The 13,519-nt window shown below is 55.4% G+C and overlaps 1 protein-coding gene across 1 annotated transcript; it reads left to right on the forward strand.

The window, feature by feature from the left end:
* Nucleotides 1-1,161: 1,161 nt before the first annotated feature.
* Nucleotides 1,162-13,113, forward strand: Stac2 (SH3 and cysteine rich domain 2). The gene is made up of 11 exons (XM_076871135.1): nucleotides 1,162-1,251; nucleotides 8,014-8,320; nucleotides 8,829-8,926; nucleotides 9,093-9,183; nucleotides 10,471-10,583; nucleotides 10,679-10,751; nucleotides 10,810-10,907; nucleotides 11,307-11,404; nucleotides 11,944-11,995; nucleotides 12,302-12,439; nucleotides 13,009-13,113. The coding sequence occupies exons 1-11, from the start codon at nucleotides 1,162-1,164 to the stop codon at nucleotides 13,111-13,113; spliced, it is 1,263 nt and encodes a 420-aa protein (XP_076727250.1).
* Nucleotides 13,114-13,519: the final 406 nt, after the last annotated feature.

Raw genomic sequence — 13,519 nt, forward strand, 5'->3', positions numbered from 1 at the left:
GAAGACTTCTTGCCCCACGGTCCCTACCTCTGATCTAACTCCAGTCTTGGTGACATCTTAGGAGGATGCCCCTTAGAGAAACTTTGGGATTTTAGGTATGAGGACCGAGAGACCCCTTCTCTGCTGAACTCCAGGCAGCAAGACTGGAAAGGATTACAGTTGTCCTACTTTCCATCCACAAGGATTATCTGGCCTAGCTTTTGGCCCATTAAGTTGTCTCTTCTTTACTTCAGAAAACCCCTAGCCATAATCCAGGGGTGTGTATATTTGAAAATAGCCTCTCCAGGGTAGAGAGGGATCCAGTTAATGAGGACAACGGATCCTCAGTCTTCCTTCTGATCTGCATTATCAGAAAGTCCTTACTTTGATCTCATGCTCAGCCATCTTGCTGCAGTTCCAACTCATTTCCATTTCTGCAATCCCATCCAGACTCTACTATGATCGTTCCAGACTTCCTTCAATCTTGTCACGCCCCCATCTCGGGTTTTTCAGTGTAAAACTACCCCCTCCACTTCTTTACCCTTCAAGCCCCTCCCCGTCTTGTCAAGCTCCACCCCATCGTGTCGAGCCCCCCAAGACTCCGCCCAGCTCGCCCTCCTGGCCACCACGGCAGCCAATAGCGGAGAAGCTTGATTTGCATAGCGGCGCGGGGGAGCGGCGGAGAGAAGGGGGAGGGACCAGGCGACCTCCTAAATCAAAGTTGGGAGGCGAGGACTGGGCGGAGGGGCCTCCGGGTGCCCGGCTGGGGCCGGCGGGGGGGAGGGGGAGGGGAATGGGGGGCGGGCGCAGAGGACGGCGGAGCCGGCCGGACACGGACAGCTCCGTCTCTCCCTCGTTTGGCTCATTCTTGCATCCCCACTTCCCTCCTCCCCTCGCTGCAAGCAGCATCCTCTGCAGACCCTCGGTCCTCGCCGCTGGGGCCGTCCCGCTCCCTCAGCTCGGTGTAATTGCATCCCCCTCCCCCGCCGCCCCGGCAACTTTGTCCGCCCGCGCCCGGGGGTGGGGGGCTGCTTTGCCTGGGAGGGTTTTTCCTGAGGTTCATTGGGGGACAGTCTCTGGAGAAGGGCTTCAGAGTCCCAGAGAGACGCCTGCCACCCGCAGCCTACGCCCGGCTGGCCTGCCGTCGGGTCTCAGTACCCTCTCTGCCCCTGTCCCCTAACCATGACCGAAATGAGCGAGAAGGAGAACGAGCCGGATGACGCGGCCACCCACACCCCTGCGGGAACCGTCTCCACCCTCCAGGAAACCAAGGTAAGTCAGGGGGTTCGAGGCCTGGCCTCCGCCTGCGGTACCCCTGGCCCGGGTGCCCTCCTCGCCACTCGCTCACCTCCGTGGGCTTGGGCGCCTTGGGGTCACCTAGCTATCCCGGGCCCTCGTGATCCCAAGACTGCACGCCAGGACCCGCCGGGAGGAGTGGGTTTGAGAAGAGGGGACCCAAGGAGTCCCCTGTCAAGACCAGGACGCGCCGGAGCGCTCGAGACAAGCGGCTGAGCCCTTGCTACCTCCTGGGAGGTTGTAACTCGGCTTTGTTGGAGGGAATCGGCGCAGCGAAGGCGCAGGGAGTGTGTAGCGGTGTGTAGCCGGGCGGCCAGTGTGCGCGCGCGTGTGTGCGTGCGAGGCGCACCCCCTCCCGTGGCGGCCAGGTCTGTCTGCAGTTCAGTCGGTCTCTCTTTGCCCTAATCTCTCTGGCATATCTCTACAACTGTCTGTTTCTGTCTTGGTGTCCCCCCCATTCGAGTCTCCCGGTTTTTCTCGGTGTCCCTCTACGTGTTTATCTCTGACTCTCTGGGCGTCTCTCTCTCTCTGCCCCACAGCAGTCTTGCATTCATTGCTGTCTCCCAGCCGGGTTAGACTTGGGGACCAGAGACCGCGGACCGGAGATGCGCATCTTCCGAGTCCGCGCTGGGGGCTGCGGCAGCTCAGATGTCCACCGCGGGAGGGGACCCTGAATGTTGCAGCTCCAGAGCTGCAAGGAAGCAACCCCCCCACCCCACCCCGACCCCAGGAGCCGGCCTAGGGGACGGGGACCGGGGCGGGCAGAAGCAAAAGAAGTCGTTGTAATTAATGAATGTCATAATTAACCCTAATTATGTATGATTGTTACTCCTGAGAGAGTCACAATGAATAAATTATTCCCCAGTGAAGGCAGGCGGAGCCCAAATTCCTGGCACTCAAAGGGGTGGGGGAAGGCCATCCCTCACATTCAACCTCCTCACCTCTAATCTCTCTGCTCCCTCCCCAAATTCTAGGTGCTCAAGAAGTTCTGGCAGGAAGCAACCTGAGCGGGCCTGGGGATAGGGAGGGAGCAAGGGGCTGTGCCCAGGGTACCCTCTGCCCCTCCCCAGACTTCAGGTCAAGACCTCATTCCCTCTCCCTTTCATCTGGTGTTTTGTTTCCATCCTATTCCGGTTCCCTGAGGAGAATGGGGACAGTGAAGACCAAAAATGGGTGGGTCTTGGGCTCCCTGATATCACTAGCTCATCTGTGATTCTTTCCATTGTCCCTCTTCCTCCTTACCCCATCTTGACCACCCCTCAGAACCGGAGGTTAATTCAAGGTCAAAGTCATCAAGAGAGTGAGTGGATGATGCTGAATATGGTGGAGTCTGGTTGAGGCACCCCAAGTAGCTCCCCATCCCTGAACTAGGGGACATAGGGGATCTCCATAGTCACATGTTCAGGTGCACACCTGACCTTCTCCTACCTCCTGAAAATGAGCCTCTGGCCTCTGAGACCACAAAGTTAAGTTTGCCTTTGAGACCCAAGTCTATCTTTGGAAAGCAATGAAGTGATGGGGTGGGAGGATATTCCTTGGAATATTTGTGCCAGCTTCTGTTAGGCTGAGTCCCAGGTCAGAGCCCCACCCTGAGTTCTAAAGCCCCAGACCTACTCAGCTGCCCTCTAATCACACTGGCACATGTAAATGGTCCTCTGCTTGCTTCTCAGGGACTCAGGGACCTCCCTCCCAAGACTTCCCACGCCAAGGCCTGTATATCCAGCCCCCCACCTTAGGAGCTCCCCAGAGCAGGCAGGAGCCTGGGCAGTGCTGCCTCAGCAATCCAGCAGGCTGCAAGCTCAGCTGTGTGGGGAGGGGGAGGTTAGGGCCTGGCAGTTCTCTACCTCCCTGCCTTCCAGCCCAAGGACCCTCCAATGTCATCACCCTGAGTCTGAGCCAGGGAGGTCCAAAGAAGCAGAGAGAGATTCCACATCTGATCTGGCTCTTCTGCACCAGGCCAGTTAAAGCCCCCATTCAGCTTTGAGAAGGACTCAGAAGTGGCAACACAGACTGGGCTTTGAGGGGTCAGGGGCTCTTCCACATGGCAGGGAGACATCTCAGGGACCTTGCAACCTCCTTTCAGCCCCCAGCTCACCTGGCTCCAGACTGTAGGGATGGAGAGATGGAAGAAAAGGGGACTGGCGAATGCCCACCCAGCTCAGTGTGAGGCAGGTGCAACAGGGGACCTGGTGCTCTTCAGGCACTGAAACCAACATTCCAGGCTTGCTCATCAGTTTGGTGGCCCTCCTGGACATGTCTTGCCAGAGGAGTCTAGCCTCCTGCTTACCCTAAGCCTGAGTCTCAGCCCTGCACCAACTCAGTGATCCTCCTAAAGGGCTGACCTCCTCTCTGGGTCCTCATCTCATCCAGACACACTAGGTCTGCTATTTCACCCACTTTGCTGCCATCTCTGGGAGGATCCCTCCATGCCAGCTCCACCATCTAAATCAGCTTGCTCCATGTCTACCACCCCCCACTGCCAGTTGCCTCCATACCCCTTCAGGAAATGCTGTGAGAAATTGAGGAAAGAAGGGGCCTCGAGGGAGTGGCCAGGTGGGGAAGGAAATAGGCAAGCCCAGCTGTGACTCTCGGAGGGGGTTCAGAAGAACAGATTTCATAATTCAAACTCCAAACCAGACAAGTGCAGATGGGATGAGTGAGAATAGAATTCAGGTGGTCCAGCTTGCCACGGGACATGGAAACTTCTCCCCATGCTAAGGAATGGGTATCCGGGCAGTGGAGCCACAAAAAAAGAGAGCTGTTGGGAAGCAGGCAAGGTGACACTTACCTGTGATCCCGGCAGCTCTGGGAGGCTGAGGCAGGAGGATCATAAGTTCAAATCCAGCCTCAATAACTTAGTGAGCCCTAAGCAGCTTTAGCGAGACCCTGTCTCTACATAAAATATAAAAAGGGCTGGGGACGTGACTCAGTGGTTAAGCACTCCTGGGTTCAACCCCTGATACCCCCTCCCAAAAAAAAAAAAAAGAGCTGGGGATGTGACTTAGCAGTAAAGCCTAACTTCCCCAGTACCAGGGCAAAAAAAAAAAAAAAAAAACAGCTGTTGGGAAGATGGGGCAAGGTTCTCTGCAGAATCTAGGAGTCCCAGGAGCAGGAATACCTGGTCTAGTAGAGCCAAAATGAGGTCTCAGTAGCCAAGCCAAATGTCTCTGGAGTAGGCGGGCATCAAGCCATTTGGCAGATGTGTCCCCATCCTGCCCTCTGGCCATAGCCCTTGGCACCTGCCAGCCATCCCAGGTGGCATGTTTTTCCTTTCCACTTCTCTACCCTCCTGGGATCTGTGGCCTGCAACGGAGCCAGGGAGTCAGTGGCAAAGTCCACGATGCCCTGGTGCTGGGGAACATTGTGTTCCAGAGGCCCCTGGTACCCTGCAGAGGTGGCTACTAGCACTGAGACTGGAGTGGGGGATATCAGAAAAGACACAGGTTGGAGAGTGGAAACTTGAAATCTCGCCCCACAGGGATCATGGTTTTGAGAAGGGAAAACGATCGATGACTTCACATAATGGAAGGACTTATGTGTCTAAAAGGGAGTATCTCTTGCTGGAGCCAAGGGAGGAAAAAGGGCTGATAGGCAGAAGTTCCAGGGAGCAGGTTACAGCTCTATATAGGGAAGTACTTTCCAGTAATTTCAGTTGCCCAAAGATGGAGTGACTGTCCCAAGAGAGATTGTGCTTCCTATCCCAGGGGGTGACCAACAGTGAGACAACTGTTCAGAAGGGATGTGGCCAGGGCATTACAGCATGATGGGGGGGGGGCGGGGACTGCTGTAGGTAGCTAGGCCTTTAGGTCCCATCTACCCCTAAACTCCTCAGTTGACAAGCCCATGGAACTGCCGAGGGGAGGAGTGGGAGACACGGCAGGGCCTAAAGCAACAGGATGCTCCTGGGCATTTAGGCTCAGCACAGAGCCACCATTGAGGTCCTGACTCTGCTACTCACTAGATGAGGACTTATGGGAACCCCTTTGAGCCGTCATTCCTCATCTGAAAGATTGACAAAAATCGTCACTGCCTCAGGGTAGCATCAGGATTAATGAGAGGCTGCATATCCAAGGCTACCTCAATTCCAGTGATCTGACAGTGGCAGTCCCTTGTAGACGTAAGTTTCTGGGCCAGTTGGTTGGTTTGGCCCCTGAACCTTGTATTGCTCAAAGAGTATCTAGTTTTGCCTCCTCCCTCTTGATTGTGAAGAAACTGAGGCTCAGAAAGGAAGTAAAGTGACTTGCCTTCAGGCAGTCGGTCTAGATCCCCCCCTCACCACCACCAGGGATTGAACCCCGGGCACTTAACCACTGAGCCACATCCACAGTCCTTTTTCTTTTTTGAGACAGCGTCTCATTAAGCTGCTTAGGCCCTCGATAAGTTGCTAAGGCTGTCTTTGAACTTGTACTCCTCCTGCATCAGCCTCCCGAGCCCCTTGGGATTTGGGGCATGCACTACCATGCCCAGCTCTAGTTTCGCTTTGCTCAAAGCACATCTCCTAGTTTTGCCTCCATGTGTTCTATGCTTAAGGATCCGAGACAGAATAGGAGAAGCTTCATCTGCTTCTTGGTGCCCATTAGAGTCCACAGAGCCACATTTAGCCCTGGGTGGCCCATAACCTGATCCAGGCTGTGCATTATATTCTAATTCATTATCTCTCTGGCTCTCCACCTCTGCTCCAACGCCCAGGCATCAGGGGCCTGGGGCCTTGCTTCTCATAGATGCATAAAGAAGCCCACAGAGCTATTCAGGAAGTTAGGTTTGGAAGGAGCTAAGCAATTCAGTGTGCCAGACACCCCAGGGCTCTGGCCTCCCAGCTGGCACACCAGGACCTGCCTTATGCCCAAACATCCCCCTCTGCTCCCCCCTCCGCCTTGCTGCCGGCTGGCCTCCTAGAGGCTGGAGGGGCCATCACTTCCATCCCTTTGGCACAGTTGCCAGGCAGGCAGGCAGCCACAGCACACAGGCTGCCTGGCATGCCTGCTGGGAACCCTGGCCAAGTCTTCCTGTCTGGAGCCAGGCCTATGGCCCCCATTTCTATAGCTGGTGGAAAGAAGTGGGGAGTGGTAAGGTGGCTTCCAACAGGAGGGGAGGGGGCAAGGCTTTGGGTGGAGAGGTCTCCAGATCTTGCTCTGGGCAGACACAATAAAGGTGTGTTCTGGTGAACAGGGGAAAGAACTCTGGCCTCGCTGCAAAATTGACCCAGCACTATAAACATGGGATCTATGTAAGATTCCAGTCACTTGTTCATCATGTATTCAAATGAGGCACACTGGCTGACCACCCACTGTGTGATGAGGCCCTGTGGGGGCATTTGAGGTGACAGTGCCTGGCCTCAAGGGGTTCCCAGGCTCCTGAGTGGGGGAAAACTAGACACCAGTAACCTGATTGGAGCTGTGATGTGCGTCAGTACTGGCGCAGGTGCGGTGGGCACCAGCGGAGGGAGTGCTTTCACTAAATGGAATTCATGAAGACCTGGCTTCCCTGAGGAGGACAAGGGGCCCTTGGAAAGGTATTGAAAAGATAAAGAAGGTATTAACTGGATAAGGCAGAGAAGAAGACAAACTCGTCAAAGTTCCGAGGCCTAAAGTATGGATAAGTTTGAGCATCACTGCATATCTAGGCTGCAGGTGGAAGGCACGGGTGAGAAGGATGGGTTTGGCCAAGTTTCAAGGACAGTCTCATGGTGAGGGCCTTGGACTGTGTCCTGAGGGGCCAAGAAATTTTTATCAGGGTCAAGGATTACCTCCTGTTAGCTGCACTGAGGGTGGGTATGGGTGGACACTTTGGGGGATGGTGGGCAGGATATGCTGAGACCCTGAGCCAGACTAGGGTTGTACCTTCTCAGTCTGAACTAAGATGGGACTGGCACGGTGATGAGGTGACTATAAGGAATGGGCTGAAGAGATGTTTTCAAGGCAGAATCAGTCTCAAGGATGAGGCTCCAGGATGCCCTCTCCACTCTCTTCAGCCTGCTGGAGAGTACAGGTGGAAAACTGAGGAGCAGGTGTATTTTGCTTGGCCCCCAAAGACTTTCTTGTGTTTTGGTTTTTAACTGAAGTATATGGAATACCCATGCAATAAAATGCTGTGTGTCCATAAAAAAGAATGATGAAAAGAAAAAAGGAAATCTCTTTCAAATCGTTTCTATCCAATTTCACATGAAAGTCTAGATTTTTCTGGGAAAGTAGAATACCTGGCAACACTGGGCCAGCCTTATGGATGAGGGGAGACCAGCAGCTACTTCCTGGCCATATGGTTTGCAACAGTCCCCACCATTCCTAACTATATACCTGCTCTGCCAGAACTCCCTAAAAACTTCATGGAGAACAGGGCCCAGTGGCCCAGGCCTGTAATCCCAGCGGCTCCAGGCTCTGGAGGCTGAGGCAGGAGGATCATGAGTTCAAAGCCAGCCTCAGCAATTTAATGAGGCCTTAGGCAACTCAGTGAGACCCTGTCTCTAAATAAAAATACAAAAAGGGCTGGGGATGGGACTCAGTGGTTAAGCGCCCCTGGGTTCAATCCCTAGTACCCAAAACCAAAACAACAACAATAAAAAACTTCATGGAGGATCCTATCTGGCTCCTGTGGAAGACTGGCACGCCTGAGCCTCTGCTTAGTGCTTCCTCTTGCTCCTGGCCCTCAGGCTCCACACTGCTGCAGCAGGAGACACCCTGAAGGGGACCTAGCAGGGGCCTGGCCCATGCAGCCTCCCTCTCACAGATCCCTCTTTCCCAGCTCCAGCGACTCAAGCGCTCGCTCTCCCTCAAGACCATCCTCCGAAGTAAGAGCGTGGAGAACTTCTTCCTTCGCTCGGGCTCTGAGCTCAAGTGTCCCACCGAGGTGCTGCTGACGCCCCCAACCCCACTGCCCCCTCCCTCCCCACCACCCGCATCCACGGACAGGGGCCTGCCCACCCCAGCACCCTCCCCGTGCCAAGTCCCGCGCCCCCTGGCACCGCTCAAACCAGTGAGGCTGCACAGCTTCCAGGAACATGTCTTCAAGAGAGCCAGCCCTTGCGAGCTGTGCCATCAGCTCATCGTGGGTAGGTGCCTGGGCCCTGAAGCCAGCGGGAGGGGCCTGGGTGGGCTTAGGGTAGTGGACCATGCAACTGCCTGATGGTGTGCCCCAGTGTGCAGGACTCCAGGGTACTACTGTCTCTCCTGGGCAGATTAGTGAGCATCCTAATTAGCCCAGGGGTGGAGTTCCCTCCCCAGGGCTCCGGGTTCCCTGCCCAGGACCCACCCCCCCCACATCCAGGTACAGAAAGAATGACTGGAATAACCATCTCTTTTAGCTCCTGGAGGCACTAGCACCCCTGGGTTCAATTCCCCACCAAAATGTGTCCTGGGTTGGCCGGGTGTTTAGCGTTGCTCTGTTTCACTGACACCTTCCCTTCTGTGCCACTCCACACCCTAGATGCTGGGCCCTGTGGCTGCTTGAGAATGCCCAGCCTGCTCCTCCCTGTGCCCTGCCTGCCTTCTTTGCTCCTTGCCCATGGGAATGTCATCTCTCTCGTGACCAATCTCTTGATGAACCCAAATTCTTCCTAGGAAACTCTAAGCAGGGCTTGCGATGTAAGATGTGCAAAGTCAGCGTCCACCTCTGGTGCTCTGAGGAGATCTCCCACCAGCAATGCCTAGGCAAGACGGTGAGTGGGGTCCGTGTGCGGTGTCCCTGGGACTGCCCTGAAGGGTGAGTGAGTAAACCCCTTAAGGCTGGTTGCTCCTGTGGAAGGGTCCCTGGGCTCAGGAAGGGCCATGTGCTCCTTGGGCTGTGACTCCCCCATGCCTTTTCTCTGCCTCCTCTTGGCACAGTCCACCTCCTTCCGGCGCAACTTCAGCTCCCCACTCCTGGTGCATGAGCCACCACCAGCTTGTGCCATGAGCAGAGAGTCCCCACCCACTGGTGAGTGTCCCTCCCATCCCATGGCCCCTGCCTCTAGTGGTGTGGTAAGAAACCCACACATCTCTCAGAAGGGCCCCTGAGTCACGCTGGCACTGCCAGTTCTTAGCACTCCTACCACTTCCTTCTTGGGAAGCTCTTGTCCTGATGTAGGCTTCATTTATGCATTCATCTACCCATTCAGTCACTTTATTGAACAACTATTAAGTTCAGGCACTGTGTAAGACACTGGAACACAGTACTAGAAAAGGTAGGGTTTATGGTCTAACAAAGGGGAGAGAGAGAGAGAGAGAGAGAGAGAGAGAGAGAGAGAGAGAGAGAGAGATGACAGTCTCACAAATCATTAGTCAATTCCTATTGGGATGAGTGTCTCAAACAAGAAGGACAAGAGGGGCTGGGGTTGTGGCTCAGTGGTAGAGTGCTCACCTAGCACTCACCTAGCTCACCTAGCATGCATGAGGCACTGGGTTTGATCCTCAGAACCACATAAATTGTGTCCACCTAAAACTAAAAAATAAATATTAAATTTTTAAAAAGGACAGGAGCCAGTGCAGTGGTACATGCCTGTAATCCCAGCAACTTGGGAAGCTGAAGCAGGAGGATCACATATGCAGGGCCAATCTTGGCAAATTAACGAGACCCTATCTCAAAAGAAAAAGAGCTGGGGATGTATGTTAGTGGTAGACTACTTTCCATGAGGTCCTGGATTTTGATGCAGAGCATCAAAACCCAAAACAAGGCAAGGTAGCTGGGGCCAGGAGTGGGAGCTGGAGACTGGACTGTAAAGAGACTATGGATTCCAGGCCCTGAAGTCCAATTTAGAATAGTCTTTTGGATTTTCTTTGAAGAGAAATAATTATATTTTTTCAAGAGCTTTCTGGCTGCTGTGTGGTTGGAGGGCTGGAGTGGAAGCAGGAGGCCAAGACAGTGCCAAGAGTTTAGTTGTCTGAACCAGGCTGGAGAGATGGAGAGAAATGAGCAGGTTCTAGGGATTTCGTCCGGGAGGTAGCATGAGGTATTAGAGTGACTTCAGGGCTGTGAGGTCCGTGAACAATCAAGGATGGTCCAGATCTCTGTATGGACACCATAGGAGGACACCATAGGAAAACCATGGTTGCTGCCACTGTGATGGGAAGACCCAGAAGGGGCAGGTGAGGGGAAGAAGGGGGCTCAGCCTGGAGCCTGCTGAGCAGCCAGACCAGACCAGGCAGCCAGGGCTGGAAACGCAGGCTGCAGGACAGAGCCAGGCCATCAGCTGGATGCCAGGCCTTGAGGGTGGATGCTCAGCAGGGACCAGTGGGAAGGTGGACCCGGTGTACGAGACCCTGCGCTATGGCACCTCCCTGGCACTGATGAACCGTTCCAGCTTCAGCAGCACGTCTGAGTCCCCCACACGGAGCTTGGTAATGCTGGGTGCCCAAGGGGAGCCTCAGGGAGAGGGACATCTGAGTGTGACAGTGGGCCCAGGGACTGAGCCCATCCCTCTCCCTGTCCCTAGAGTGAGAGGGATGAGCTGGCTGAAGATGGGGAAGGCAGCATCCGCAGCTCAGAGGAGGGGCCTGGTGACAGTGGTGAGAGAGGGTGGGAAGGAATCAGGGCAGGAATGGGTGCAGTGGGGGGCTGCTCCAGCCGCCTCACACCCTGGCCCCACCCTGGCGTCTCCAGTATTCACAGCCCCAGCCGAGAACGAAGGGTCAGTACCAGAGGAGAAGAGCCCTGGACAGCAGGTGAGCTCATGCTGGCATGGAACCCCCTTGGCATTGATCCATAGGTGGGTGGAACAGAGCCAGTGGGGAACTCACTACTCCCTCCCTTGTCCTCAGTCCCCAGGGACAGGCAGTGTCAGGATGAGAGGCACAAGAGGCAGGGGACTTCTCCCACCGCTGGCCTATAGCCTACTGCACCTGCTCTTGCTCCCCAAGGCCAGGCAGTTCCAGAGTGAAGCAGACAGAGGATATCTCCCCTCCCTGGGCCCCACAGGGGTGGTTGATCGGAGCAGGCAGGGGGCGTCTTCCCCCTGTCACTGACCTAGGGATTCCCATACCAGAGCCCCCCGGGAGCAAGTGGGGAGTGGGGGGAAGTGAGGGTGTTGCCCACCCATCACTGACCCAGAGCTTTTCCCACAGGCCCCTAAAGTCCCCCTGCGGAAGGACGTGGGGGCCATGTATTCCTACGTTGCACTCTACAAGTTTCTGCCCCAGGAGAACAACGACCTGGCTCTACAGTAAGTCTTCTCTATGGTCCAGCCCTGCTGGGCAGATGCAGGGCTCCAGTCTCAGGGCTGCTCCCCACCTCACTGAGCTTGGAACACAAGGATGAGGGGAACCTTCAGGAACCTTCTCCTTGCATACTTGAGGCTGCTGAGCCCAGACAGGAACTTGAAACTACCCAGGGTTCAAGAGTGATTGGCACTATGTCCTGTCTCCTGCCCCTGTTCTGGGATACCCTGAAGAGAACCTGCTGTACCAGGTTACTGTGTCCTCTGAGGGCCTGAAGAAGCTGCTCTAAAGCTGGGCACGGTGGCTCACACCCATAATCCCAGTGGCTGGGGAGGTTGAGATAGGAGGATCAGCCCCAGCAACTTAGTGAGACCCTGTCTCTAAATGAAATATTTAAAAAACAAAACAGGGTGGGGGTGTGGCACCCCTGGGTTCAATCCCTGGTACAAAAAAAAAAAAAGAAGAAGAAGAAGCTTCTCTCACTGGAGATGGCTGTGCAGGGTGTCCAGGGACCCCATGTGCTGCCCCAGTCTCTCCTCCTCAGGCCTGGAGATCGCATCATGCTGGTGGATGACTCTAATGAGGACTGGTGGAAGGTGACTTGGCAGGGTGGGGCATGGAGGGAGCCCCATCCTCACTGGGAAGAAGCCCTCCCTTCCTCCAATCACTGACCCAAGCCAAGCCCAGGGCCCTGCCATTAGTTTGACCCTCCCCACCTCAGCTTTGTCCCTCTGCCTGCCTTATGCTCTTCCAGATCCAGAAGCCATGCAGTTGGGGGTTGGAATAAAAAGAGAGCCCCAGCTCTGGAGGCTGATGGCACTAGCTTTGAGTGGGAACTGGGTCTGGAGAAATCCGTGTGAGTGGGGGCTGGTGCTGGGGCTCACTGCCAACCTCATCCACAGGGCAAGATCGGTGACCGGGTTGGCTTCTTCCCAGCCAATTTTGTGCAGCGGGTGAGGCCTGGCGAGAATGTTTGGCGCTGCTGCCAGCCCTTCTCCGGGAATAAGGAACAGGGTTACATGAGCCTCAAGGAGAACCAGGTGAGCATCTGGGGTCCTGACCTGAGCCCTGCAGGGAGCATGGGAGAGAGGTGGCAGCACAGGGGTGAGTGCCCTGGAAGAGGATGCTTGCAGCCTGGCAGCAAGAGGGAAAGCAGGTTAGACATGAAGGGGTAGCAAGGTCTTCCCATCATCCCATGTTGTGGAATTGGGTGGTGGCCAACAGAGTCAGGGGCCCAAATAACATTAGAGGCAGTTGGGATAGGGAAGGAGCACTGGCTTAGGAGTCCAGAGGTTCAAGTTTGAATGCTGACTGCCTTTGGTTTGCTATGTAACCTTGGGTCGTTTCCCTCTGTTACCTCCTCTGTGAAATGGTGGTGGGATGGGGCACTGGGCCAGCTGATCTTCATGGTGGGTCTGGAAGTCCTCTGGGTCCTATCCTGCAGCTGAGCCTGCATACTCATGGGATCTGCTCTCATCAGCTCAGCTCAGGCTTCAGCCACATCTGACACTGGTCCCTTCATCCCTTGGGTGGGTCCCTGGGAACATCAGCAGGACTGGGGACCAGGCTGCGGGTGGTGCCAGGCCTCCGCTCTGTGTCTCCCGCTCAGATCTGTGTGGGTGTGGCCAGAAGCAAGGATGCTGATGGCTTCCTCCGCGTCAGCAGCGGCAAGAAGCGGGGCCTGGTGCCTGCTGATGCCTTGACCGAGATCTGACAGGAGCCAAGAGAACCCAGATGCCACCCCTGGCCCTTGCTTCTGGCTTGGGAGGGAGCAGGTGCCCTGGCCACACCCTTTCTCCCTCTGTCCCTCTCCTAGGCTCCACCCACCACAGCTTAGGAGCCTTCTACACTGAAGAGGGTTTTGTTTCCTGGGTGGGATGCCCTGAGTGGGTTGACTTGGGAGCGGGGAGGAGAAAGTGGGAAGAAATGAGGAAGCTGCAGGTAGGTCCACCCAGTGCCCTGGTATCCCCAGTCCAGTTGCCACATTGAGTCCTGCCCTGGGGAAGGTCCCTGGGGAATTCCTTGCTGCATCTTCCAGAGAGTCTCCACCTGCCTATACCGCCTTTGCATGCCAGACCCCCCTCTGTTCACAGAGCCTTTGCTTGGGTCTACGTGTGTCT

Source organism: Callospermophilus lateralis, chromosome 11, assembly GCF_048772815.1.
Source record: "Callospermophilus lateralis isolate mCalLat2 chromosome 11, mCalLat2.hap1, whole genome shotgun sequence".
Lineage (NCBI taxonomy): Eukaryota > Metazoa > Chordata > Mammalia > Rodentia > Sciuridae > Callospermophilus > Callospermophilus lateralis.